Source organism: Marmota marmota, unplaced genomic scaffold (assembly GCF_001458135.2).
Source record: "Marmota marmota marmota unplaced genomic scaffold, marMar, whole genome shotgun sequence".
NCBI classification, from domain to species: domain Eukaryota; kingdom Metazoa; phylum Chordata; class Mammalia; order Rodentia; family Sciuridae; genus Marmota; species Marmota marmota.
Window position 1 is genome coordinate 1,333,990 of NW_025999897.1, and position 22,618 is coordinate 1,356,607.

Below are 22,618 nucleotides of genomic sequence, written 5' to 3' on the forward strand. Positions count from 1 at the left end.
CACCAGCACCCTGCTAGGTTTCCGCGCCAGAGTCAGTTCTGGGGCCAGGAGCCCATGAGACAAACGAAAACACCCACATAAAGCCCCTAAAACAGAAAAACAGCCGGGGAGGGCTTCTCCTTCATAACCCATGAAGACCAGCACCCCTGCAGGGTGTCTGGTGGAGGGGACAGTCCCCTGCCCAGATGATCTTCTGTCAACAGGCCCTTCAAGGCCATAGGGAAGCCCAGGGTTTCAAGGGTGTTAAATTGTCTTCCTGTTCAGCCAAGGCCTTCCCCGACCCAGGGCAGCCCCAAGCAGGGGGAGACCCTGATTGGGGGAAAAGTGAAGACTCTACAACCTCTGCCGGCTACCCAGGTCTCTGGTGGAGGCAGGTGGACAAAATTAGTGCCGCTATGCAAAGCGACAGGAAAGCACAGGATCCAGCTCAGTGGAGGCAGATGCCAAAACAAGCCAGTTCCCTGTGGCGCCCGGGTCAGGAAGGGAACTGCCCAGCCCAGTTCGCCCAGTCCGGCCCCCAGTGTGTCCTGCCTGGTGACACAGACAGGCCAGAGACTCCAGGTGTGCCTGCCTTACCCCACCCCCTCCTGGCCCCCAGGCTGTAGGGGGATCTGCTAAAAATTGGTGCTTCTCTCCGGCCTTGGTTCTCCGGGTAAACTGGAAGCTCCCTCAGGGTAGGGACTGGCCTGCCTGAATCAGAGAGTGGACCACAGAGAGGTGCTTTGGATCCCCGCCAGGTCAACAGGAAGTGGCACCCAGCCTGGCTTTGGTGGGGGTTCTGGGCACAGGTTAATGGCACTTGACCTCCCGGCTGTGAGGCACTCCCAGTCAGTCTCACACTGATAGATTTGGCCCTAATCTGTAGGGCCCTAGGGCCATTGTGGGGATAACCAGGGCCCTCAGATATGATGCTGGGGAAGTCTGAGGGGTCACCTGACTAAGGACCCCAAACTTCACCACACTATAGACTCCCTCTTTATGAATCTCTTGATGGCTTTGGGTCAAGTTTAAAAGAAAATGTCCCTGGCTTGCTGGGAGATGGGTAAGGAATGTTGTAGAGGCAGAAAACTCCCAACCCTCAGGAAGCTTCCAGTCTAACTGGAGAACCAAGAGTGCGTGAGCAGCCTGGGCAGCAGCCGAGGCTCTGAACAGGGCTTGGCACTGCCTGGGGTGCTGTGGGAGGACTTCCTATAAGGAGGCCTTGATGGACAGGATTGGGATGGGGTAGATAGGGGAGGACAAGATCTTCCAGGGTTGAGATTCTGGCCCTAAAGGCATCAAGGTCAGAGGAGGGCAGGGTGACAGCAGCCTTGGCTGGATCTGCCTTCTGTGGTGGCTGTAGGCCCAGCCAGGGCCAGAGGTAATGGGCAAAGACAGGGGGATGTGACCACAGGCCCCAACTGGGCCTTCAGAGACAAGGGGAGGTGATCATGGTGGTCCTCCCCGCCCCACAGCCTCACAGGCCCACAGGTGACACCTTTGGATGCCACACCTGACCACAGGGCCACACTCATCCAGTCCACCCCACGAGATGCCGCATGCCTCTGGGTGGGTTGTCAGATATTGTTTATTCCGTGGGAGAATGGGCTCCAGGCTCGACGCCCCTGGGAGGGAGAGGATGGGGGAGGGGAACAAAGTTCTCACCACCCCTTTGGGGGCCATGGCTCTTCCCAGGTTCTTCAGGAAGTGGGTCTGTTCTGAGTCCATTTGCTGGTTCCAAGTCTCCGCTTTCCAGTCCCAAACCTGGGGATGACCGTGCGTAGCCTCCCCAGAAGGCTGGGTCCACTCTGTCCCCTGAGGACTCCCACTCCCAGTCACTGCCCTCTTGTCCTACTCCAGGTCCTTTGGCAGGAGCTGGGGACCTGGGGCTGGAGGGGGAGGTGGCTCTGGCAGGCCAGCTTTGGAAGCCATCTGAGGATCCAGGAAGGAGGGGTGGGTGGCGATCCAGGCGGCTCTGAAGCAGTCAGTGAGGCTCGGGAACTGTGCTGGAGCGTGGGGGGCGGCTCCTCACTCCTGGCCTGGGTGCTCCCCAACAGACCACTTTACCTCCCCTGTCCGCAGAGTCACTATGTCCTCGTAGGTGGCTGTTTGGTCAATGTCCAGGCCCTGGAGACATAAAATGGAGCTCAGGCCCAGGCACACCCTCACCGAGCCAACAGACGGCGGCCACTGGCCTCTCGGCTCAGAGCCTCGGGGGCCTGGACTCCTTACCTCATAGGTGTGGTCCTCCTCCATCCCTGCCTTGCTGTCATCCTGAGGAGGGTGGAGGGAGGGGTCGGAGTTAGTGTGCCCTAGCCCCTACCCCTTGCTGGGCCAGGCTGGAGAGGGCTGGGGACATGGGCTTGGTGGGGAGGGCTGGGGAGGGGGTGGGGAGCAAGGTGTACCCCCCAAGAACAACTGAAAGGGTGAGTGAACAGGTGAGCCAAAGGGTGGGCCCTGGGGCTGAGCTGGGCCCAAAGGGCAGCCCCGGGTGCTGGCAAGATGGAGACCCTGCCCGTGTCTGGCTTGCCCTGTGGCTGCCTTCCTGGCCGTCTCCCCACCGCTGTGGTCACCTTGTCCAGCAACAGGAAGATGGGCACGATGATGAAGAGGATGATGAGGAGGGTCTGGATCATGATGATGCCATCCTTCAGTGTGTTCCGCCTTTTCAACTGTGCCAAGGTGCTGAACCCTGGGGGAGGCGGAGTTGAGGCCGTGAGGCTGGGGCGGAACATTCTTGCAGGAGCCCATCCTAAGAGCTTGCAGTGGTGGCTTCTGTGCACCCCTAAGGACCCGCTTCCCAGCATCTGTCCTGGGTGTTCTAGGGCCATGCCACCTCCATAGGTGGCTGCTCCTCCCCGGTGGCGGGCTGGGCTGAGGTGGGTATGGCTGGCTGGCTAAGTGAACACCTGGTCTACCCAGCACACACCCATGACTCGCAGCTCCGTGCCACAGCTACAAAACACAGGCTTGGTGGTGCCATTCTGCTGGCAGAAGTAGATGCCGTTGTCCTCGAACTGGGCGCCTTGGATGGTGAGGGTGTGGACAGAGCCATTCCGGAACTGCAGAATGTGGCCCGGTTCTGGGGGCAGCTCCTGAGGGTCCTGGTCCTTAATCTGCTTCCGGAACCAGGTCACACTGCTGGGGACGCTGGTGGTGTGTATGTAGCAATGCATCCTCACCACAGAGCCCCGTTTCTTGGCCATGAAGCGTGGATGATGCCATATCTGGGCACAAGAACTTCCTGTGGGTACCAAGGCCAGGCTCAAAATCCTCCTGGGCATTTTCCTGACTGCCAGCCTGTCCTGTAGGTCCCCATCCTGGAGGGCACCTCCCCTGGATCTGCCTATCTTTGCTTCTCAGGGTGTGGGGAGGTCAGGAGGCAGGTGTTGGGGAGCCAGGCCATGTGAGAGGCCACACGCCAAACCACTGGACCCCACCTCTTCCTGACCCATTTGAGTTTTCTTCAGAAGGGCTCTGACCCATTTCTTTTCATGCTCATTACAACAGCCAGGACCAGGCCTCACCCCAAAGCCTGGAGGGCCACAGCTAACTGGCCCTGTCCTTCCAGCTCTCCTTCCCCTGGGCTGTCCTGCACCTGCCTGAAATCCTCAAGGGCTCCCTACTTCCCCCAGAGGATAAAGGCCAAATCCTCAGCCTACCAACTGAGACCCTCCTCCAGCACCGTGGTGAGCCTCCCCTGTGTGAATCTGTTCTACTGTCTTCCTGAACCCTCGGCTTGGGATGGTCTCCCACCTGCTCTAAGGACCTCCTTGGTCCCAGTAAGCAGCCCCTAGGAATCTGTGAGCCCCTCACAGATTGCAGGAGCCCATCCTAATTATCCTCATTATGAGGCTGAGCCCAATGCCCCAGCTAGATGGGCCTCGGTAGAATCCTCTCTGACTCCCCTGATCTGAACTCAGCACCCCCAGGGGCCAGGGCTGGAGCAGCTGGTCTGAAGAGAAGACAGCTGGCTGGGGGTGGGGGCTCAGAGGGAGACCCTAAGGAGGCCTGGGGATTGAAGTCCAGGCAAGGATGGAACACAAGGTCAGCCCCGGAACAGTGACCAGACTTGAACACAGACACAGTTGCCCACAGAAGGAGTGGGCAAGGTGACTGACCTTGGAGATTCTGGTACAAGTCCTCTGCTTTCACTGCTGGCATGGGCTCACCTGCAGGGGGGGAAGTGGGCAGGCCCAGGTCAGGCCTCTGCACCCTCAACTGGCTGCCCCACCCCTGCGCCCTCTGCGTGCCAAGGTCCACTGCCCTCTTTCGCGCCTGCTGCTTCAAGACCCCTCGGCTCTCCCTGCCCCTGTGCTGGGAGACACAAGTGGAGAAGAGATACCAGAAGTGGGGAGCCTTGTCCCCAGCTCCCCTCCTCCTCCCAGGCCCAGCTCGTCCACAGCCATAGCTGCCAGCCAGGTCTGTGCCTTGTGCCTCACCCTCCAGGCAAGTCAGGGGCTGGGGCTGCAGACCCCAAGCTGGTCACCACTGCTGGGACCCACAGACCCGGGCCCCAGGGCAGCCAGAGGGGGACAGGGAGGCCGAGAGCGTGAGACATAGGAGGAGGCCGAGAGCAGAAGACTCAGTCAGCGACACAGAGCAAACCCAGGAGGCCTCGCCACGGCCGCCATACCTGAGAGAAGCAGCAGCAGCACCACCAGCCAGTTGCCAGGCACCGGAGACAGCACCAGCCCGGCCATGGTCACAGCTCTGTCCCAGAGCCTGAGCCCGTGACCGTCCGAGGCTCTTGGGGGAAAACGTGTAACTGCCTGGCTGCAGCCCATCACCACCCCGCCTCTTCCCCTCCAGGCCCCTTCCTGCCATGCAAATTGTGACCCAGGGGAGGCCTGGGCTCTCCTGGGACACTGGGGGAGGGTGGGCTTTCATCAGCTGGGCCACTAAGGCTTGAAGGTCGCCTGGGTTGGGCAGCACAGCTGGGAGCCTCGGAGGAAGTCCTGGAAGGGGGGCTTCTGAGTCTTGTGGGGACAGCCTGTGCTTCCCTTCCTTGGTCCCCACCCCGTTATTGGTCATCCCCCGTCTGCAGGCCGCCAGTTCCTGGGAGGGCAAAGCCCTGGGAGTCTTCATGCTGGGCACTTAGCTAACACCCAGGAGTGAATCTAACCCGCGCTCCCTCTGCTCTGGACCACTTCACCCTGTGAGAAGAGGAGAACTGAGGAAGGGCAGTGCAGGAGCCAGGCACCTGGCAGGAACCCGAGCAGAACCCCTTGTAGGACATGCAGGTGATTATGTTGGAAGTTGGCCTGTGGAAGAAGGGAGCCACAGAGGTTCTTGAGCAAGAGCACGGCAAATGAGGCAGCCACTCGGGAGAAGATGCATATTTGCTGCCAAAGTGAGTGAACTAGGTAGAGATGCTTAGAGGAAACCCACCACTTAACAACCCAGGGGGCTTTGCCAGGAGCAGTGGCACATAATTCCAGAGACTTGGGAGGACGAGGCAGGAGGATCGCAAATGAGAGGCCGGGCTCCGAAACTCAGAGAGGCCCTAAGCAACACAAAAACAAACCCCCCCAAAACTGAAAAAAAAAAACTATCAGGGAGCTTCTTCAGGGAGTTGTGTGAACCGGGAGGGCACCGAGGTGTTGTCTGCAGCTCCAGGGGGTGTTGGGCAAGGGACAAGGCTAAGGACACCCTCTCAGGTTCTGGAGCTAAAAGGCCCTCTGGCTCTATCCTGCTGTCAGTAGGGCAGGGGACGGACATGCAGCTTTCATGAGTTCATGTAAACCCAGCTTCATGCCCCTGATCCGATCCAGGGTCCCCTGTAACCCTTGCCCCATGTGCAACCTGCACAACCGTGTAGACTTGCGAACCTCAGCCCCACCGCCAGGTCCTCTCTGAGTTTTGTGTCTCCTGGTGGCTTCGTTCTCTTTCTCATCCCTTTACTCTTTCTCATACAGTGACCCCCAGGAGAGGAAGACAGATGCTAAGTCCTCTGTCCACATCTCACTGTCCCCATGACCCTCCATTTCTCAAACAGCCTGTGTGGGTGGCAGACCTGCCTGTGTTTGGGGAGCTGCGACCCCTCATCCCACAGCAGGGTTGGCACACAGAGGGTCTAGGCGCTCCACCTCTGTCCTGAACATATGTGTCATCTGACAGGTAGGGCCTGTGCCCGAGGGGAGCAGGCCAGGAAATCGGGGATCCACGGGTTAAGTTTGCATCTGAGGAACAGCTTGTTCCGGGCAGCCTCAGCTATTCTTGCTCATTTCCAGATGTTCCAAATGGAAAAACATTTCTCTGAAAAGGTGTCAGATGTTCAGCTCACAGAACAAACAGCCCAGGAATAAGAACATCACCTGAGGTCAGCCATGGGGACCACGGGCCTCTGTGCGACTGGGGGGAGGCTGGAGAGGACGAAATCCAGGGGTCTCTCTCCAGCAAATTCTACCCCTCCCGAGCCACTGGTGAGGGAGGCCTTGGTTAGCCTTGGTACTAGTGTCTCCCAAATTTGGGAGGCTGTTGGGGAAGGAGTGGGGCCGTCCTGTGTGTTGGGGGGTGATCTCACACCTGTGTGCTCCCTGGGCTGTGTGGTGTGGGGCCTGCTCAGGAGCTGGTCCTGGGGCCCAGGTGACTACAGGAGGTTGGCAGAGGGCAGCTAGAAGCCTGCAAACTCACAAACATCAACATCCCCCCGCGGCGGGAATGCAGATGTGTCCTTTGGGCTTCATCCCCATTCATGCCAGGCAGGGATTCACTTTCAGGAGGGCTGGAGGCAGTGGGGCCCCCACTGCCTGCAGGGTTATTTGTCACAGTTGGGGGCCGCGTTGTTCCCTGGCTGGTGACAACAGCGCCGAGCCCTGTCCTGGGCCCAGGATGATGCGCTTTCCTTCCCAGAACAGGAGGCTTCGTAAGCCCACCCCCGCCTCTGCCCCCGCCTGTCCCTGCCTGCCCACTCTGACATCTGGTAGCCCCCTGCCTTCCAGGAAAACAGCGTCAAAACAAGAGAAGGAGGTGGTGGGGTGGGGTGGGGTTTGGAATGGGACCAGGGGTTCAGATGCGGGGGAAACAAGAGGACAGGGACCCCAGTCACCCTGGGAAGGATAGGAGGGGGAAGAGCCTCGGGGAAGGAGGAGCCCTGATCTCTCCGGGCTGCCAGCTCAGGCGCCCTGGGCCCTGGGTGCTTGTTACCACTGGCTGGGAAGGACTCGGGTTCAAATCCTACCCCCGTATTAACCAGCCCAAGCTGCCCCAGGTCGTCGGTGGTTCTCCATGGAGGCCTCACCTGGAGGCATTAGAAAATGTGCCAGGGCAACTGAGATGGTCACAGTGGGCACCCCTGGCCTTCATGGGCCAAGGGCACTGAAAGCCCCAGATGGGTGGACAGTGGCCCACAAAGCAGAGTTCCCCCGCCCCCAGGCAGGCAGCACCCGTTCTTAACCTCTCCGGAGACCAAGTGTCCTCCTCTGTGTAAAACAGATAATCCCAATGGAGTGTTCTTCACAGGGCCTTGCGCGGGGAAGGCCGTTGTGTTTCTGGAGCACTTGGGGACGTGGGAGCGCAGCACCTGCAGGAGGGGAGCAGCCCCGATGGGGTGGGAATAGCTGAGACCGGAGCCTGCGTTTTCTGTTCCCTGCTCAGAATTTTGCCTTTTTTCTTCCACTGGTCAAGGCTCAGGAAGAGTAGCCAGACCCCTGCGAGCTTCCTGTCCTCTGGGCCAGGAAGAAGCCCCATCCCCAGGGAGGGAGGTCAGCGGCCTGTGGGGCCAGAGAACCCTGTGGGGTACTCGCTCCACCACCCCAAAAGCCAGAGAGAACTGAGAGGTGGGAAGGGGCACAGGGGCAGTTGTGGGACATCGGTGGGGGGGGCAGCCTGGGAGACGAGGCTTGTGAGTGTCCCTCATCTCTCAAGCTGTGTAACCTCAGGATCTAGGAAAAGGGGGCATAGAAACCCTTAAAAGGTGCAAGTATTTACTTGGAGTAACTTGGTCCTGGGATCCAGAAGTCATTACCGATAATAAAATCACATATCAAGCGCTTGTCACCCACTGGGTCTGTGGGCTGAGTTTGTTTTGTCAAATTGCTCTCTGTTGCACAGAGGCCCATGTGACACTGAGCTCTGTGGGGCGGGGGTCAGTAGTCCTGGAGGGACAGCAGCTCTGAGGAGAGGGAAGGGCTGCCCGTGAGCCCCACAGGCCTTGAGGTCTCTCAGGGGTGGAGAGGTGAAGGGGGCTCCCGGAGGGTGTGGGGACACAGGGGCTGCGTGTTGGAGGAGGGACTGGACTCTGCTCACCCTGCTCGGTCCCCAGAGCTCCCTGCACTGACCCCACTTGGCACCAGTACCCGCAGGCCTGCCTTCCCTCTTGCTGCCCTCGGCCCTCGCCCACATCCACGCACGCACAAGGGAGAAACCACACCAGAGGCCGGGGAAGGGTTTATTGTAGGAACTGTACAAAGAAGCTCATTTGCTGGGCTGGCTTGGGGCCAGTTCCCACCTGGACCAGGTGGGAAGGGGCGCCAGTCTGCAGGGGAGGGGCCACGAGCAGGGAGAGGCCAGACCCCACCCATCTCCTCTCCCCCTGCAGTGGGTGCAGAGTCTTCGGGGAACATCCAATCGGACAGTCCTGAGGCTCGGGGCCCACGAGGGGAAGACAGAGGGGCAGGTGCTGGGCAGGGGGAGCTGACCCCCTCCTGGAAGAACCTTCTGAAAGAAGAGGCAGAGTCACTACAGAAAGAGATGGAAGGAATTGAGTCCTTGCACAGAGGAGACAGGCCGAGGCCCTGGGTGTGACGATGAGAGGCCCGGGAAGAGGGGAGCTGAGGGAGGGCGGCAGGCTGGGGCGGGCAGGGCAGACAACAGAGAAGACTGGCCCGTGGACACGCACGCATGTGAGTACACGCATGCACACACATAGACACGTGCATACACACAACTCATTTTGGAGGTTTGGCGGCTTCCTGAGTTTTAATCAAATGGCGTATGAGAAACAAGAAGGAAAAGAAGATGAACTTAGGCCAATGTGCAAGTGTTACCACACGTGTTCACACCCTTGTGGCACAGGTTCACTCTCCCACGTCCAGGCACTCACATGAACAGGCCGGAAGACACACACATGCACGCACACCAGCTGTACTCACACCCAGTCTGACACTCCAGGGCACACTGACACACACACACAAAGATATCCAGACACACATGAATCTGCTGACAGGCCCCGCAGTGGCGCGTGCGCGCGCGCACACACACACACACACACACACACACACACACACACACAGTCACACACACATAGTCACACACACACAGTCACCCACAGAACCCACATACAACTACCCACTCAGGCAGACACAGCCACAGAGGCCCAAATACGAGTGACTGAATCCCGGGAGCCCTGAGCAGGACTCTCACACTCTCCTCCAGGTCCAGCCTCTGTTCTCCGGAAGACAGCAGAGCCTAGCGCAGCCATGTCCAGTCTTTGGTGCCAGCTGAAATGGCTTTCCAGGCAGCAGGAGGTCAGAAGGTTGAGCCCCAGCTGGGTTAGCCTTCCCTGCTGCAGGCCCCAGGATTGACATCTCTTAGGGTCACTTTAAGGAGGTGGGGAAGGGGGAGGAGGGCATAAGAGATGGGCAGGGGGAAGATGAGAAGGAGAGATCTCCGAGACTTGATGGGGCACAAGGCACCCTGGTGGCCTAATGAAGGTGTCAGGAGGGGAGAGAGGGAAGGAACAGAGTCTTCGTACTGAGCATCAGGGTCCCCGGCCCACCCAGGCCTGGACACTCAGGCCGAGTGCGGTCACTTGGCTGGCAGGACCCAGCCTGTTCTACCCATTCATTCTTCTGAGAAAAGGGCAATTCCTAAGTGGAATCCTTCTTTCTGCTCTTCCCCTGGGGGCCAGCCAGGGAAGCTGTCCACGGGAAGGATTTCAGGAGTCACAATCCCAGCCTGATGCAGCAGGATCCAGTGGCCAACTGGGCTTATGGAGCAATTTCTGGACCAGTAACATTTCCCTCTTCCAATGGAATTCCTGAGCTGGCAGAGGAAACTGCATCCCAGAGTCAGCGGGGCAGACATCCACACTCACTGAGGTTAAGGCATCTTTGCCCAGGCTGGAACTGGGGGGCCTGGGCCACTTCATGGGGAGAGGCCAGTAGCCCTTAAGACTCTGGTGGCAAGAGGGCAGCCAAGCCCTCCATTGTAGGCTGGGTCCTCCCCAAGTGAGGGACAGAGATTCTGAGATTTGATCTCCCCCTGACTAAGAGGAGGGGTGGCGGGGCCCGTGGGGAGGTAAGAGCAACTTGAAGATGAACTCACCAAGGTAGGGGCTTCCACCCATCCTGGGCCCCGAATGCACTCCCACTTGCTCTGGCCTAAGTGTCAACCCCAGCATGGCCAAATCCTATCCTCCCAAAGGGAGCCGGACGCAGTCCTGGATGCAAAGCCCAGCTCCGTCACTCGGCCCGCAGGCACCTTGGGGGAGCTCTGGGCCTATGCCAACACTCGCCGGCCACCTCCACACCGCCTGCTAGACGAGAGACTCTTTGACCCCTGGCCTCACTGTCTGCCCTGGTGGCGGGGAGGAAGGCAGGGCGGCCTCTGAGGGGCTCACAGGAGTAGGCGGGGTGGTGTCTGAGGGGCTGACAGGCGTGAGCCCCGTGGTGGTGGGCCCCGTCTCCCCTGAGGGGCTCTTCTCCTCCCCCTGGCTCTGCGCAGCGCTGTTCCCGTTCTCGGGGCCGTACATCTTGCTCATGGTGCTGGCGATGAGCCCCTCCTTCTCAGGGGCCCCGTCCCCGCTGCCGTCCTGGCTGTGGCGGTACATGTAGGAGGCCTGCTTCACAGAGCGCTGCAGCAGGTGCCGGCGGTAGGCCCTCTGGATCTTGATGGCGCACACCTCCTCGTGCTTCCTCTTGAGGGTGGTGGTGATGGGCTCGTAGGAGACCTTGGAGGGGTTGGCCGCCATGAACTTCTCCTCCATGGTCTGCTTGAGAGCGTCCATTTCCCCAGAGTCGCCCAGCACCTCTTTGGTCAGGGCAAAGAGGATGTCCAGGCAGTGGATCTTGTCCCCCGGTACCATGGGCAGGTCCAGTGTGATGAGCTTGATCTTGTTGGGCTTGGCGATCCTCAGCGGCTCCTGCAAAGTGTCCACGAAGTCCGAGAGGCGGCTGTAGTCGATGAACTGCGTGGCATCGGGGTCAAACTTCTCCCAGGTCTCATAGAACATCTCAAAGTCATCCTCGCCGAGGGGCTCGCTGCTCTCCTCGGTGGCCACGTTGAAATTCTCCAGGATGATGGCGATGTACATGTTGACCACGATGAGGAAGGAGATGATGATGTAGCTGCAGAAGAAGCAGATGCCGATGGACGGGTTGCCACAGTCGCCCCTGACACTGGTGCCTGGGTTCTCAAGCGTGGGGTCGCAGTCCGGGGGTCCACTGTTGAGGATGGGGTTCAGAAGCCCGTCCCAGCCAGCCGACGTGGTGATCTCAAAGAGGCAGATGATGCTGTTGCCGAAGGTCTCGAAGTTGAACATGTCGTCAATGCCCGATTCCTTCTTGACGTAGGCAAAGTTGGACATGCCGAAGATGGAGTAGATGAACATGACCAGGAAGAGGAGGAGGCCGATGTTGAAGAGGGCAGGCAGCGACATCATGAGGGCGAAGAGCAGCGTCCGGATGCCCTTGGCTCCGCGGATCAGCCGCAGGACACGCCCGATCCGAGCCAGACGGATCACACGGAACAGCGTGGGTGACACGAAGTATTTCTGGATCAGGTCCGACAGTGCGAGGCCTGCAGGGAGGAGTGGAGGTGGGTCAGAGAGTGCGGGGCGTGTGGGGCTCAGGGGCCTGGCCTGATGCACCCTGCCCCAGAGGGGCAGGTGGAGCCAGCCCTCCCAGCACAGGCAGGACAACCTGAGCGGGCCAGGACAGCTGGAGGTAAGATGTATTAAGGGTGACGGGCGAGGGTAAGGCCCATCTTAAGGCTGTTTGCAGATGCCACGGGTGGCAGTGGGGTGGGGAGGACAGCTCTGCGATCTGGGCATGCCACTTAACTTGCTGTGACTCAGCTGCCTCCTCTGTAAACCGGGGGTAATAGCCCGACCACCTGTGGCATTGCTGTGAATGATTGAGACGCGGCCTGTAAAGCGCATGGCAGAGCCAGGCTTGCAGGAAGCGCTAAGCGGTGGCTTGTACTGTCACGGTTAGGCACATTCCGTGCTCTTCTCCGTGTGAGCAGGTCCTGGAATCACCTTACGTTTTCCACCCCGTGTGTGGACAGCTGAGCACAGGTACGTCAGGTCAACGTGTTTCTTGAGTTGTATTCATGTGTGCACAGGTGACAGGCTGCCTATGAGCATGAGCGTTGAGAATGAATGGCAGGTGCACGCACGTGTGTGTGTGTGTGTGTGTGTGTGTGTGGTGCTGGGGACTGAACCCAGGGTACCACACCACCGAGCTTCATCCCCAGCCCTTGTTATTTTTTGAGACAAGTCTTGCAAAGTTGCCCAGGCTGCCTTCAAACTTGGAATCCTCCTGCCTCAGGCTCCCAGTGCTGGGATTACAGGCATGTGCCCCTGCACCGGCCACATGTGTGCTTGCGTGGGTTTGTGTGAGTGTGCCAGGTGCACGAGGAAGGCTTTCATCTCAGTGCTGTGCCCCAGCTCACCCACAATGGACAGGATGACCACCACGAAGTCGAAGATGTTCCAGCCGACGGTGAAGTAGTACTGGCGCAGGGCGAACATCTTGAGCACGCACTCCCCCGTGAAGATGATGATGAAGACCATGTTGATGTTGTACAGGATGTCCACCTTGAGCTGGCTCTGGTCGTCCGTCTCCACCATCATGGTGACCATGTTGAGGCAGATGAGGATCATGATGGTGATGTCGAACACCTGCTTCGTCACGAAGTCATACACCATGCCCTGGATCTTGTTCTGCAGCACAGAGGGGTGTGTCGGCATGCATGTGTGTGGGCGTGGGGTGGCAGGGCACAGGCAGGGTCAGGACAGGATGGGGACATTCAGGAGACACAGGATGGTACGATGGCACCACACAGAGGACACACAGAAAGGAGGGGTCAGGGCCGATGATGGAGTCTGCCACAGGAGGGAAAGGCCGTGACCACGCCATCCTGGAGCATCACTCTGGGATCCTTCCTCCTTTCAAAGTCCCCCTCATTCTTCTCCCAAAGCCATTGCTCACTGGGGAGGGTGTCTGGACATCCTCTTTCTCTCCCTTGTCAGGGTCTCTGCACAGGGGCTACTGAGGGTCCCAGGTGAGGAGGTGGATGGCTGGGGTCCCGTGCAGGACCGGATAAGGGGTAAACTGGTAACTGGAGTCTAGTGGCAACTGCTGTGTGTGCATATGGTGTCTCTGTGCACTATGACTCCCAGCAGGTGGGCTCAGTTCACCCAGGGACATAGCCCGACAGGCAGAGAGCAGGCTGCATTTGGCCCCCAGAGACCCCCTGGGGCAGGAGCCTGGTACAAGCCACAGGAGGAGGGGTCCAGAGGGTTGGTACCTGGGGCCGGGGAATTGGCTTCTGGGGCTTCTTGGAGCCAAGCTTCTTCATGGCGTTATAGTACTTCTTCTGTTCCTCTGTCATGAAGATGTCTTTCCCTCCAAAGTATAGTGGAATAGGGCACATAAGGTTGGGCTGGAGCCCCCTCCCTGCCTTCAGGACTCCCCCCACCTGCATCAGGCACCACCATTAAGGCAGACCCTGTTCCTGCAGAGGCCTCTGTGGGGAAGGGGAGGGGTTTGGGAAGGGCCAGAGATGGAGGGATGGGGCAGAGGGAAGAGGACCCAAGTTGCCTTGAAGCCTAGGTTGGGTCAATTTCCCGGTTGTATCCACCTCATTTTATAGACCAGGGAATCAAGGTTGAAGGGGCCGCGTCACTGTTCAGGGCCCCTGGAGGGATTTGGAATCAGGCTTACTGCCCCAATGCCGCACAGGGCCTGCTCAGGCAGCGCTGGTGACCACAGGAAGGGATGAGTGGACACGGAGGGGAGGCGGGAGCCCGGGAGGCTGGGGCGGGCCAGGGAAGGTGGGCAAGATACTCATCTTCTTTTTCTGCTGGTTGAAGTTGTCGATGATGACGCCGATGAAGAGGTTAAGCGTGAAGAAGGACCCGAAGATGATGAAGATGACGAAGTAGAGGTACATGTAGAGGTTCACCTCGTACTGAGGCTGCTCCTCCTTCTGCAGGGGCCACGGGACAGGACAGAGTGGAGTGCATGCCTGGGGTTCTCCCCGCTCCCTAAAGCACTATGAGCAGGGGTCACCCAACCCCAGGCGGCAGGGGCTCCCGAGGAGACAGAATGGAAGGGAGGGATGGCAGAACATGTCCCTGGGCCATCGTCTGCCCTGGCTTGCTCACCAGTCACATCTCCGAGAGCTGACTCACCTCCCGGGAGTCCACAGCTGCATACATGATGTCCATCCAACCCTTGAAGGTGGCCTGGGGAGGTGGGGTGCTGTGTGAGGGGTGGGGGCTTCACCCAAGGGTTTCCCTCCCCTTCCAGCCTGGCTCTGGAGGCCACCTGCCACAGCCCCATGGGGCAGGCATCAGAGATCAGAGAGATCTGGACACTACTTTGGGGTCCCACAGCATTGGAAGCAAGGTGGGAAGTTCCCTTACAAGGGGTGACAGCAGATTTAGGTGCAGAGACTTGTGGGCACTTCTGTGCCAGTTCAGGTCCAGTGGCAGTAAGTGACACTCACCACCTGCAGGAGGGAGAGGTAGCCCAGACCCACGTTGTCGTAGTTGACCTTGACATTGAGCCAGCGAACCTGGCCCGTGTGCATGAGGCTTTCGCATTCAGACTTGTTGTTGACCTCGGAGATGTCGAACCTCTCTGAGGTGGTGGTGTTGATGCAGTAGTAGAACTTTCCAGCAAACAAGTTGACACCCATGATGCTAAAGATGAGCCAGAAGATGAGGCAGACAAGCAGCACGTTCATGATGGAGGGGATGGCGCCCAGGAGGGCGTTCACCACCACCTGGGGGCAGAGTCGGGGGTCACTGCCAGAGCCTCTCCCAGGCCTCCGAGAGAAGGCCCCCCCACTGCACCCCAACAGAGGACCAGGCTGAGCTGGGCCTTGTCATTTAGGGAGGGCTGATTTGAGCCAGGCCTGGGGGGAAGCTGTCTGATGGGTGTCTGTGGGGGTGGAGTGAGGGTAGTAGGCTTGGGGAGCTGCCAGATGGGGGGTTGGGGAGGCTACTCTGCTTGGCTGGAGCTGCCAAGAAACCACTGGGCTTCTCTGGAAGCAGTCTTGTCACGGGTCACCAGGCAGGAGACAAACACTTTCCTCGGCCCCCATAGGAAACTCAGCCATGTGACCTGGCCCTACTCGCAGCTCAGTTAGTGATACTACACAGAAAGGCCTAGAAGAGAGAAGGCCCGGGGCTTTGAAGCAGCAGGACCCCAGGGCTGGACCTCTGTTCCTTATATCCCTGGTCACACAGGCCCACCAAACTGTTTGGTGGTCTGACCTGAGAACCGTCCCTTTCAAGAAGGAGCCATTTCATGTCCTCCAGACAGAGGGGATGGCAGAAGCCTGGTGTGCTGCCCAGGAGAGCTCTGCTCTTGGTTGAAGCACCACCCAGCTGTGTGGCCATCGAGAAGTTATATCCCTCAGTGGGGAAGAGTCCTTGGTCTTGGGGTGGGAGGGCCTGGCATCGGGCTGGCCTCTTGAATGAGCCCGGAACCCACCAATTCCGAGGGGTCCTTGTGGAGCAGGTCTTTCTGGTGGCAGTCCTTCCTTGGCGGGGAAGTCCCATTTGCCTTGCCTAGACCCTGTGTTTACCTGCCACTTCCGGCTGTCAAGGGCCTGAGGGGATCTTCTCTAAAATGACCCTAAACTGGAGCTCAAGGGCAGGTAGCTCAGGGCCAGGGAGCCAACACCTTCACACTTGCTTATGTTTCATGGCCCTTGGGGGCCCAGGCTGAGGTCAGGGAAGGACACCCAGAAACCCACAGGCCTTCCTTCCTCTTCTCCCTGCTCAGCCTTCCTGGGTGCTGCCCCCTAGTGGTGGTGCACACCAGCTGAGGGGGCTGAGAGTGGGGACCAGGCAGGCACAGGTGTCTCAGGGCCCCACTCCCAGTCGTCAGCACTTTGAGCCCTCTGCCTGCTCCTGGTGGTGGCTGGGGTACAGACACACGCCCTCCACCCTTCCCGCAGGTGGCTGCTCCCCCATCCTGAGCCCTCTGTACCCACCCTCATGCCCTCGAATCGGGACAGTGCCCTCAGGGGACGCAGGGCCCGCAGCGTGCGCAGGGATTTGATGGGACCCAGCTCTGAGTAGCCCAGCCAGTTGGCCACCAGACTGATGATGGAGACCTGCAAAGGAAGAATGGGTGGTCAGTGAGTGCAGGTCGCCCTAAGCCCAGGGACACAGCCCCTGGGTACAAGCCCTTCAGGGTGGGAGGGTCTTCCTGAGCTCACTGTTCCTGGTTGTCTCCCTCTAGTCCCTTCCCTAGTGGGAGCAGCAGTCCAGGGACCTGTCCCAGCATCCCTAGAGCCTGGGCTCCAGCCCAATGATGCCACCAATTAACTGGGGATGACAGTAAACAGGAGGGACGGTACCTGCCTCCTTCACGGACCTGTGTGCCCATTAAAGAGGATATGGAAATCCTCCACACATATTGGCAGACCCCCAGCCTGAGGACAGAGATGGCCTTTTGTTCCCCAGCCTGGTCAGCTGTGTCTTTGTGAGGAGCAGGGCTGACTGGAGCTTGGACTTCCCATGCAAGGGCCCCCTAAAGTCCTCGGCCAGGACAGCCTCCAGAGCTGGCTGTGGGTCCAAGGCAGGGCAGACTCACATCCACGATGAGGAAGTCGAGCCAGCACCAGGCGTTGGTGAAGTACACCTTGAAGCCGTAGGCCACCCACTTGAGCAGCATCTCCAGGATGAAGATGTAGGTGAAGACCTTGTCAGCATATTCCAGGATGGTGCGGATGACCCGCCGCTGCTCGATGTAGATGTCCTCGAAGGCCTGAGGGGCACCAGCATGACCTGTGGGTGGCCAGGGGCCCAGAGGCTGGGGCAGCAGCCACATCCCCTACCCTGCCTGAAGCCGCTGGTTCCCAGGGGTCTGCCATGGGAGCCAGATGGGCAGCTGTGGACATCTCCCAGCCCTCTCTCCATCATGGGGAGGGGTAGGCTTCCCGGCGGGGAGGAGTCTCTTGGTTGTCAATCATCTGCCAGAGGGTTTCACAGTGACATAGGTTCAGTTTTGCCCCCATGTTCCCGGGGGCCCACCTGCCTCCTCTTTGGCCGGGAGAGCATACAAGTTAGAACCCACAGAACAAGGGGGCCTGTCTGTCACTTTAAGAAGCTGACCCATTCTAGAACCTATTCTGGAGGTCGAGGTGAGGCGCTTTAGGATTCTTTGGATTCAGGACTGTCTAGGCCCCATCCATTCCTGGAATGGAGTGAGAGCGCCCTAGGGGGACCTGCTTGGGACTTGGCACCTGCCTCTGCCTGTGCCCCATCCCCTGGGGGGTGCTTACCAGGGCCCCACTGCTGAGCAGGATCATGAAGACAATGAAGGTCTCGAACCAGTTGTGCTCAACAATCTTGAAGCAAGCCCTGCGGAGGGTCCACCACATCTTCCCGCGGCCCTGGGAGATGTCCACATAGAGGCAGGGGCAGCGCTGCACACAGGCTGGGGGACAGGGACAGGGCACCGCGTCATAAGCCTAGGGCCGCCTCAGGGTGCCTCTCCCCAGCCTCCACCTCACTGTCCCCAGACCCAGGGTTCCATCTGGCTCATGTGGGGGGCTTAGGTCTTCCCTTCACAACCCGTTCCACCATGTATCAACTGCCGCCAGGGATGCACACGCAGAGGGAGGATGCTCTGCAAACAGGGCTCAGGCCACCTACTGTCCCCGTCCTCCCCCAACCTTGCCCAAGCAGGCTTCAGACCATCCAGCCCAGGACCTTTGAACAAAAATGTTTCTCCAGGGCTGTCTCCTGAGGCCCGTGGCTCCAGGGTCAGCTCCCCAGAGTGAGGCAGGGGAGGGCAGCACTGGCGAAGAGGGCCGCTTGCTTTCCTACGGCCTCCTCTGGCTCTGGTGTGGCCTGCCCCTTACAGGGACGCTGGGCTGGGGGAGGCGCCCAGGCCAGGTGAGGGTGCTGGCTGTGGGTGTATCCTCACCCTCCGTGAAGCACTCCTCAGGCTGCTCCCCCTCGGGGTCCTCCTCAGCCTGCTCCTCGGGGTCCTCTTCGGGGGGCTTGTAGTCAGCCGTGCTGCAGACGGAGGAGTTCCCATCGTAGAGGGGCTGCGGCGGCTTCTGCAGGGGCCACAGGGGCTCATGACCCCTGGGTCCTGAGAGACCCCCTCATCCTCCCACCAGGCGGGGCAGGCCAGACCTGTCCACCCCCATCTGTCCACTCAGCCCTGGTTACTGAACAGACAGTGCGGAGGTGGCCTTGGTCCGGCCTGTGTGCCACATGAGGGCTGGGAGGGGGAAGGGGGGCATGAAGAGACAGGTAAGGGTCTCGGGTAAGGGAAGAACCTGGGACAGAGCTGGGGAGGAGGGTGGCTGCGTGGGGCTCAGGCTGCTGGGTGATCTGGGAGGTGTTGGGGGCACGAGGGGCCTGGAAGAGGAGAAAAGGCCTGTAGGTCCTTCTGCGAGGGCAGGAGTAAGAAAAGCGGTCAGGATGGAGCTGGACCTTCACAGGCCGCAGAGAACAGGCATGTGGTGCCCCCAGTGTCCGAGACCTCCCACCCCCAGGGTCTGTTTGGCTGAGGGATCCAGGAAGGATGGAAAACTTTCCCCAGCCAAGGCCCCAGTCTGGCGCCAAGGGAACCTGATCGGAGTGGGGGTGGGGCGGGGGCTGGTGCTCCGGCCTGGCCAGGCCTCCTCCCACCTCCTCCTGGTGCTGTCCCAGGCCCGCTTCCCAGTCCTGCCCTGACTCTGCAAGGAGACCCTTCATGGCTGGGCGTGAGGCCCCTGAGGAGGAAGACCAATTGGGCAGCTTGGTGGAGGACAGTGACCAGAAAACCCCAGATGGTGGTTCTTGTTCCCAGCCGGCAGAAAAGGAAACTGAGGCACAGAGGACTAGGCCTGTGCACCCACAGAGCTGCCGGCCCTGCCCAGCTTCCACAATCCCCCTGGGAACCATGTCTGTCCCCCTTTAAAGAGTCCTCAGGCCCCCTCCCCTCCCAGAGCCTTGGACCCAGCCCTCTCCAGCCCCTCCCCCACCTAGTTCCTCCTACCGAGGTTGAGGTCGGTGCCACATTTCCCAGGGTATTTATAGCTCGGCAGGCACTCGGCCCCCTGGTAAGTCAGCGTGCCACATATTTGGGGTGAATAAGGAGTCAAGAGCTTTCAGGGCAAAGTTCGCTAGGTTCCCGTCTCCAGCCNNATGTGTATAAGAGACAGGGTGTGGGGTGGGGTGGGCAGGGCCTGGCCTCACTCCTGGGTCAGTCTTTTCCCTGCCATGGCTGGAGAACAGGTGAGGGTGGCTCAGAGTCACCTCCCCTGGAAGGTCCAAGGCAGGGTCCCAGCCTCCACGGCAGCCTCTGGGAGACCACCACCTCGCTCCGGTCCCTTCCCACCCTCACCAGAGAGAGACAGGACTAGCGGGCAACTTGGCCCAGCAGCAAGGGCCCTGCCTGGACCGGCGGGTGGAGTGTCAGGGCTCCTGCCCTGAGGCTGTGTGATAGCTCTCTGCTGTCCTCGTCCCCAACTCCCCTTGACCCTCTGGCTCCTCTGCTCAGAGACCTTGACCTGGATCTGGCACCTTGGCCAGATGGGAGGTTGGGTCCAACCTTAGGTAGGGTCTAAGAAGAAATAGATGATTGTATCAAGCACTTGGCAGGGGCTTTAAGCCCATGGGGGTATTTAGGAGAGGCTTTTTTGGCCCCAGTCCTGGAACTAAGGTGCCAAAGGTAAGAGCATCCTGTCCAGGAGCGCCACCTGCTGGTGCGAGGGCCCAGGTAGCGTTTTGCCTGGCCTATCATCATAGTCACATCAATGAGGATAAAACAGTCACCATTTACACAGCGCTTTCTAAGTGCTCTGAGCATAGCATGTCATGGGATGCTTACAACCAGCCATGGTCTGGGAACCATCACCCCCATTTTACAGATGGAGCAACTGAGGACTGAAGAGAACTTGTGATTTGGTCCACGACCCCGCCAGCAGGGCCCTGGATGGGCTCACCTTGACATCCTCAGGCTCTGAGAAGGTGTCGGTCTCCTCCTCGGTGGGCATCTCCAGGTCAGACTCCTCGGAGGCGATGGGCACCTGGATGGTCAAGTAGGGGTTGTTGATGAAGTTGAGGTGGTCCAGCTCGATGCTGGAGGGAGGGCCGTCCACCAGGCCCATGTGGTTCAGGATGTGATTGTCCTTCTTCAGGTCCTTGTCCCCCTCCTCGGGTGGTGGCTCCTTCTTCTCATCCTTGGGGGCACCTTCCCTGGCCTCGCCAGCCTCCTCAGTGCCTCCAAGCTCCCCGATGCTGAGAATGATCTCCTTGGGGCTCAGGATCTTGCCGTGTAGCAGCCCCAGGAGGAAGGTCTTGGCGAAGCTGATGCCCCACTTGATCCGCGCGATGGCGATCTGCAGGTTGTTCATCTCGCCGTCTTCGTCTGAGGCCGCCAGGCTGTCGGCACTGAAGGAGCTCAGCAGGAGGGCCAGGAACAGGTTCAGAACCTGGGAGACAGGCGTTGGGGGAGCCTCAGGCCAGCCTGCGAGTCCCTGGGGGCTCCACCTTCAGCCACCAAGGGGGGCTCCTACCTACAGGTCAGACCAGCCACACACTGGGCATTTGGAAGGACGTCACCTAATGGAATCTCACAGAGGCTCCTGGAGGGGAGGGCTGCCAAGATCATCCCCATCTTGCAGATATGGAAACTGAGGCTCGTGCCTGTGAGAGGACTCTGCTGCCATGGCAGGTTTGGAGAGGTACACTGGGGGACAGGGACTCTGCACGGGTCTGTCCTCTACCTCTACTGTCAGGGGCTGGAGAACAAAGGACAGGGCTCAAGTCTCACATTTCTAGGAAACAATCCTGGAGCCTTCTTTTCCTCATCTGTTAAGTGGGACTTTTAACAGACGCTGGGTTCTGTCCCCTGTTGCTCTGGAAAGAACATTTGGCCTGCTACTTACTTCTTCCCCCCCTTGGGGCTCCCTACCACACCTATTCCTATTTCCCTTCCTCCTTTCCTATTGATGGGGACCTAGAGGCTACTACTACTGGCCACCTCTTGTCCTCTCCCCACATTTTATTTTCTAGTGGACAATTACTGAACCCCTGCCACTGTTGGTGAGCAAGTGGCCTCAGAGAGCCCAAAGCCTAGTGGAGACGGACGTCTGACCAGAAAAATACAGGGTGGGTTTGGTGGCAATAGAGACTGGTGTGCACAGGCTTTGAAATGATGCTGAATCCCAGTTTACTAGCTGTGTGTCCTAAGGCAAGCTGCTTCACTGCTCTGTGCCTGTTTACTTATCTGTGTACTTATTACTATGATTTCAGTAATCCTCACAATGCTCTGATGATTAAAAGATCAATACAAGTAAGTGATCAAAACATATTGGTTGTTATTATATGAGCAATAATAGAAAGCTTTACACGGTATAGGGAAGAACATGATTAATTTGGCCAGTTCAGCGTTTTACAGATGAGGAAACAGAGTCCCAGAGGTAGAGTGGTTTGCCCTAGGACACACAGCAAAGTCTTGACTAACACCCAGGTTTCCAGTCACAATTTTAGAGAGCACCATTTGCTTAGACTACAATGTGAATGATATCCCCAGAAGTTTGCAAAGCAATGACCTTGCCTCCCCCCACAAACACCCCTGGTGCCTGGGCAGTGGAGGAAGGTGACACTGGCTGGGGTGGGAGGTCCTGGCTGTTGTCCACCAGAGGCAGAGCCAGGTTCTTACTGTCTGGGGCCTGGGGCTTGTCACTGTGTGAGTGGATAAGAGGGAATCTATGCCCTTGACCGTCTTCCCCGCGTGCCTCGCTGTCTGGCTTGACCAACGTCCTCCAAGGGTTTTCAGGATTGTCTTAACTACCATGTCAGCACAGTATCTTTAAAGAATACATTAAAATCCCCTTTGAAAGAGTGTGCTGGGGGGATTTCCACCCTGTGCCACGTCCTCCCGCTCCCTCTCCTCTCTGCCTGAGCCCACCACCCACATTTATTGGTCCTTTTCTCCCCGTCTCAGGGGGAGGCGTCCAGTTGCCAGAAACACATCTGAGATGGGAATTAGCTGCTCTCTGGGTCAGCAGGGTTTGCACACGGCTCCTGCCTGGGACAGAAATAGCCTCCTCGGGCAAGGGGGAGGGGAGAGGGGAGGGGGACAGAGGTCATGTTCCCTGGGGGGCTCTGTGGGGTGGGTCATCTGTGACCTAGTCACTTCCTCTTCTTCACAGTAACCCAGGGGAAGTGGCCAAGTGTCAGGGATGCAAGGGGCACGGGTCCCCACAGTCCCTGGCAGGGTGCCCTGGCGCCCTCTGGTAGACACCTGCTTCTCTGAGGCATGGGGGTGTGGTAGGAGGGGACAGTGCCCAAGGAGCTGACCGTGCCGCCTCCTGGGCAGCTTCACTCCCTCTGAGCAATCTGGGAGAGCCACAGAGCTGGGCTAAAAAAGAGAGAGAGTAGGAGAGATGGGGAGAGAGACGGGGTGACAGTCTCCGGAGGGGACGGTGCAGTGGCTGTAGGCCC

At 59.1% G+C, this 22,618-nt stretch overlaps 2 protein-coding genes and 1 long non-coding RNA gene across 4 annotated transcripts in view; 1 reads left to right on the forward strand and 2 right to left on the reverse strand.

The window, feature by feature from the left end:
- Window positions 1–1,549: 1,549 nt before the first annotated feature.
- Window positions 1,550–4,770, reverse strand: Cd79b (CD79b molecule). Its single transcript, XM_015504815.2, has 6 exons — window positions 4,616–4,770; window positions 4,101–4,151; window positions 2,909–3,223; window positions 2,553–2,671; window positions 2,212–2,253; window positions 1,550–2,106 (listed from the first exon to the last, which is right to left on the reverse strand). The coding sequence occupies exons 1-6, from the start codon at window positions 4,764–4,766 to the stop codon at window positions 2,008–2,010; spliced, it is 777 nt and encodes a 258-aa protein (XP_015360301.2). The 5' UTR covers window positions 4,767–4,770; the 3' UTR covers window positions 1,550–2,007.
- A 3,587-nt stretch (window positions 4,771–8,357) lies between these two features.
- Scn4a (sodium voltage-gated channel alpha subunit 4) overlaps window positions 8,358–22,618 on the reverse strand; it is a 43,197-nt gene continuing 28,936 nt past the window's right edge. Inside the window, exons 15-25 of the mRNA XM_015504816.2 lie at window positions 20,113–20,601; window positions 18,099–18,234; window positions 17,452–17,606; window positions 16,761–16,934; window positions 16,156–16,278; window positions 14,659–14,937; window positions 14,342–14,395; window positions 13,999–14,136; window positions 13,456–13,560; window positions 12,598–12,868; window positions 8,358–11,721 (exon numbers count right to left, since the gene is read on the reverse strand). Coding sequence (XP_015360302.1) covers window positions 10,460–11,721; window positions 12,598–12,868; window positions 13,456–13,560; window positions 13,999–14,136; window positions 14,342–14,395; window positions 14,659–14,937; window positions 16,156–16,278; window positions 16,761–16,934; window positions 17,452–17,606; window positions 18,099–18,234; window positions 20,113–20,601 — 3,186 coding nt within the window. The 3' untranslated portion in view covers window positions 8,358–10,459. The remainder of the gene's footprint in view (window positions 11,722–12,597; window positions 12,869–13,455; window positions 13,561–13,998; window positions 14,137–14,341; window positions 14,396–14,658; window positions 14,938–16,155; window positions 16,279–16,760; window positions 16,935–17,451; window positions 17,607–18,098; window positions 18,235–20,112; window positions 20,602–22,618) is intronic.
- LOC125615079 lies at window positions 19,923–21,428 on the forward strand. Of its 2 annotated transcripts, none has more exons than XR_007345632.1 (3): window positions 19,923–20,169; window positions 20,308–20,853; window positions 21,185–21,428. It is a non-coding gene; the product is annotated as an uncharacterized LOC125615079 (long non-coding RNA). The 2 variants fall into 2 exon arrangements; XR_007345631.1 differs by having other exon boundaries at window positions 20,308–20,592; window positions 20,692–21,428.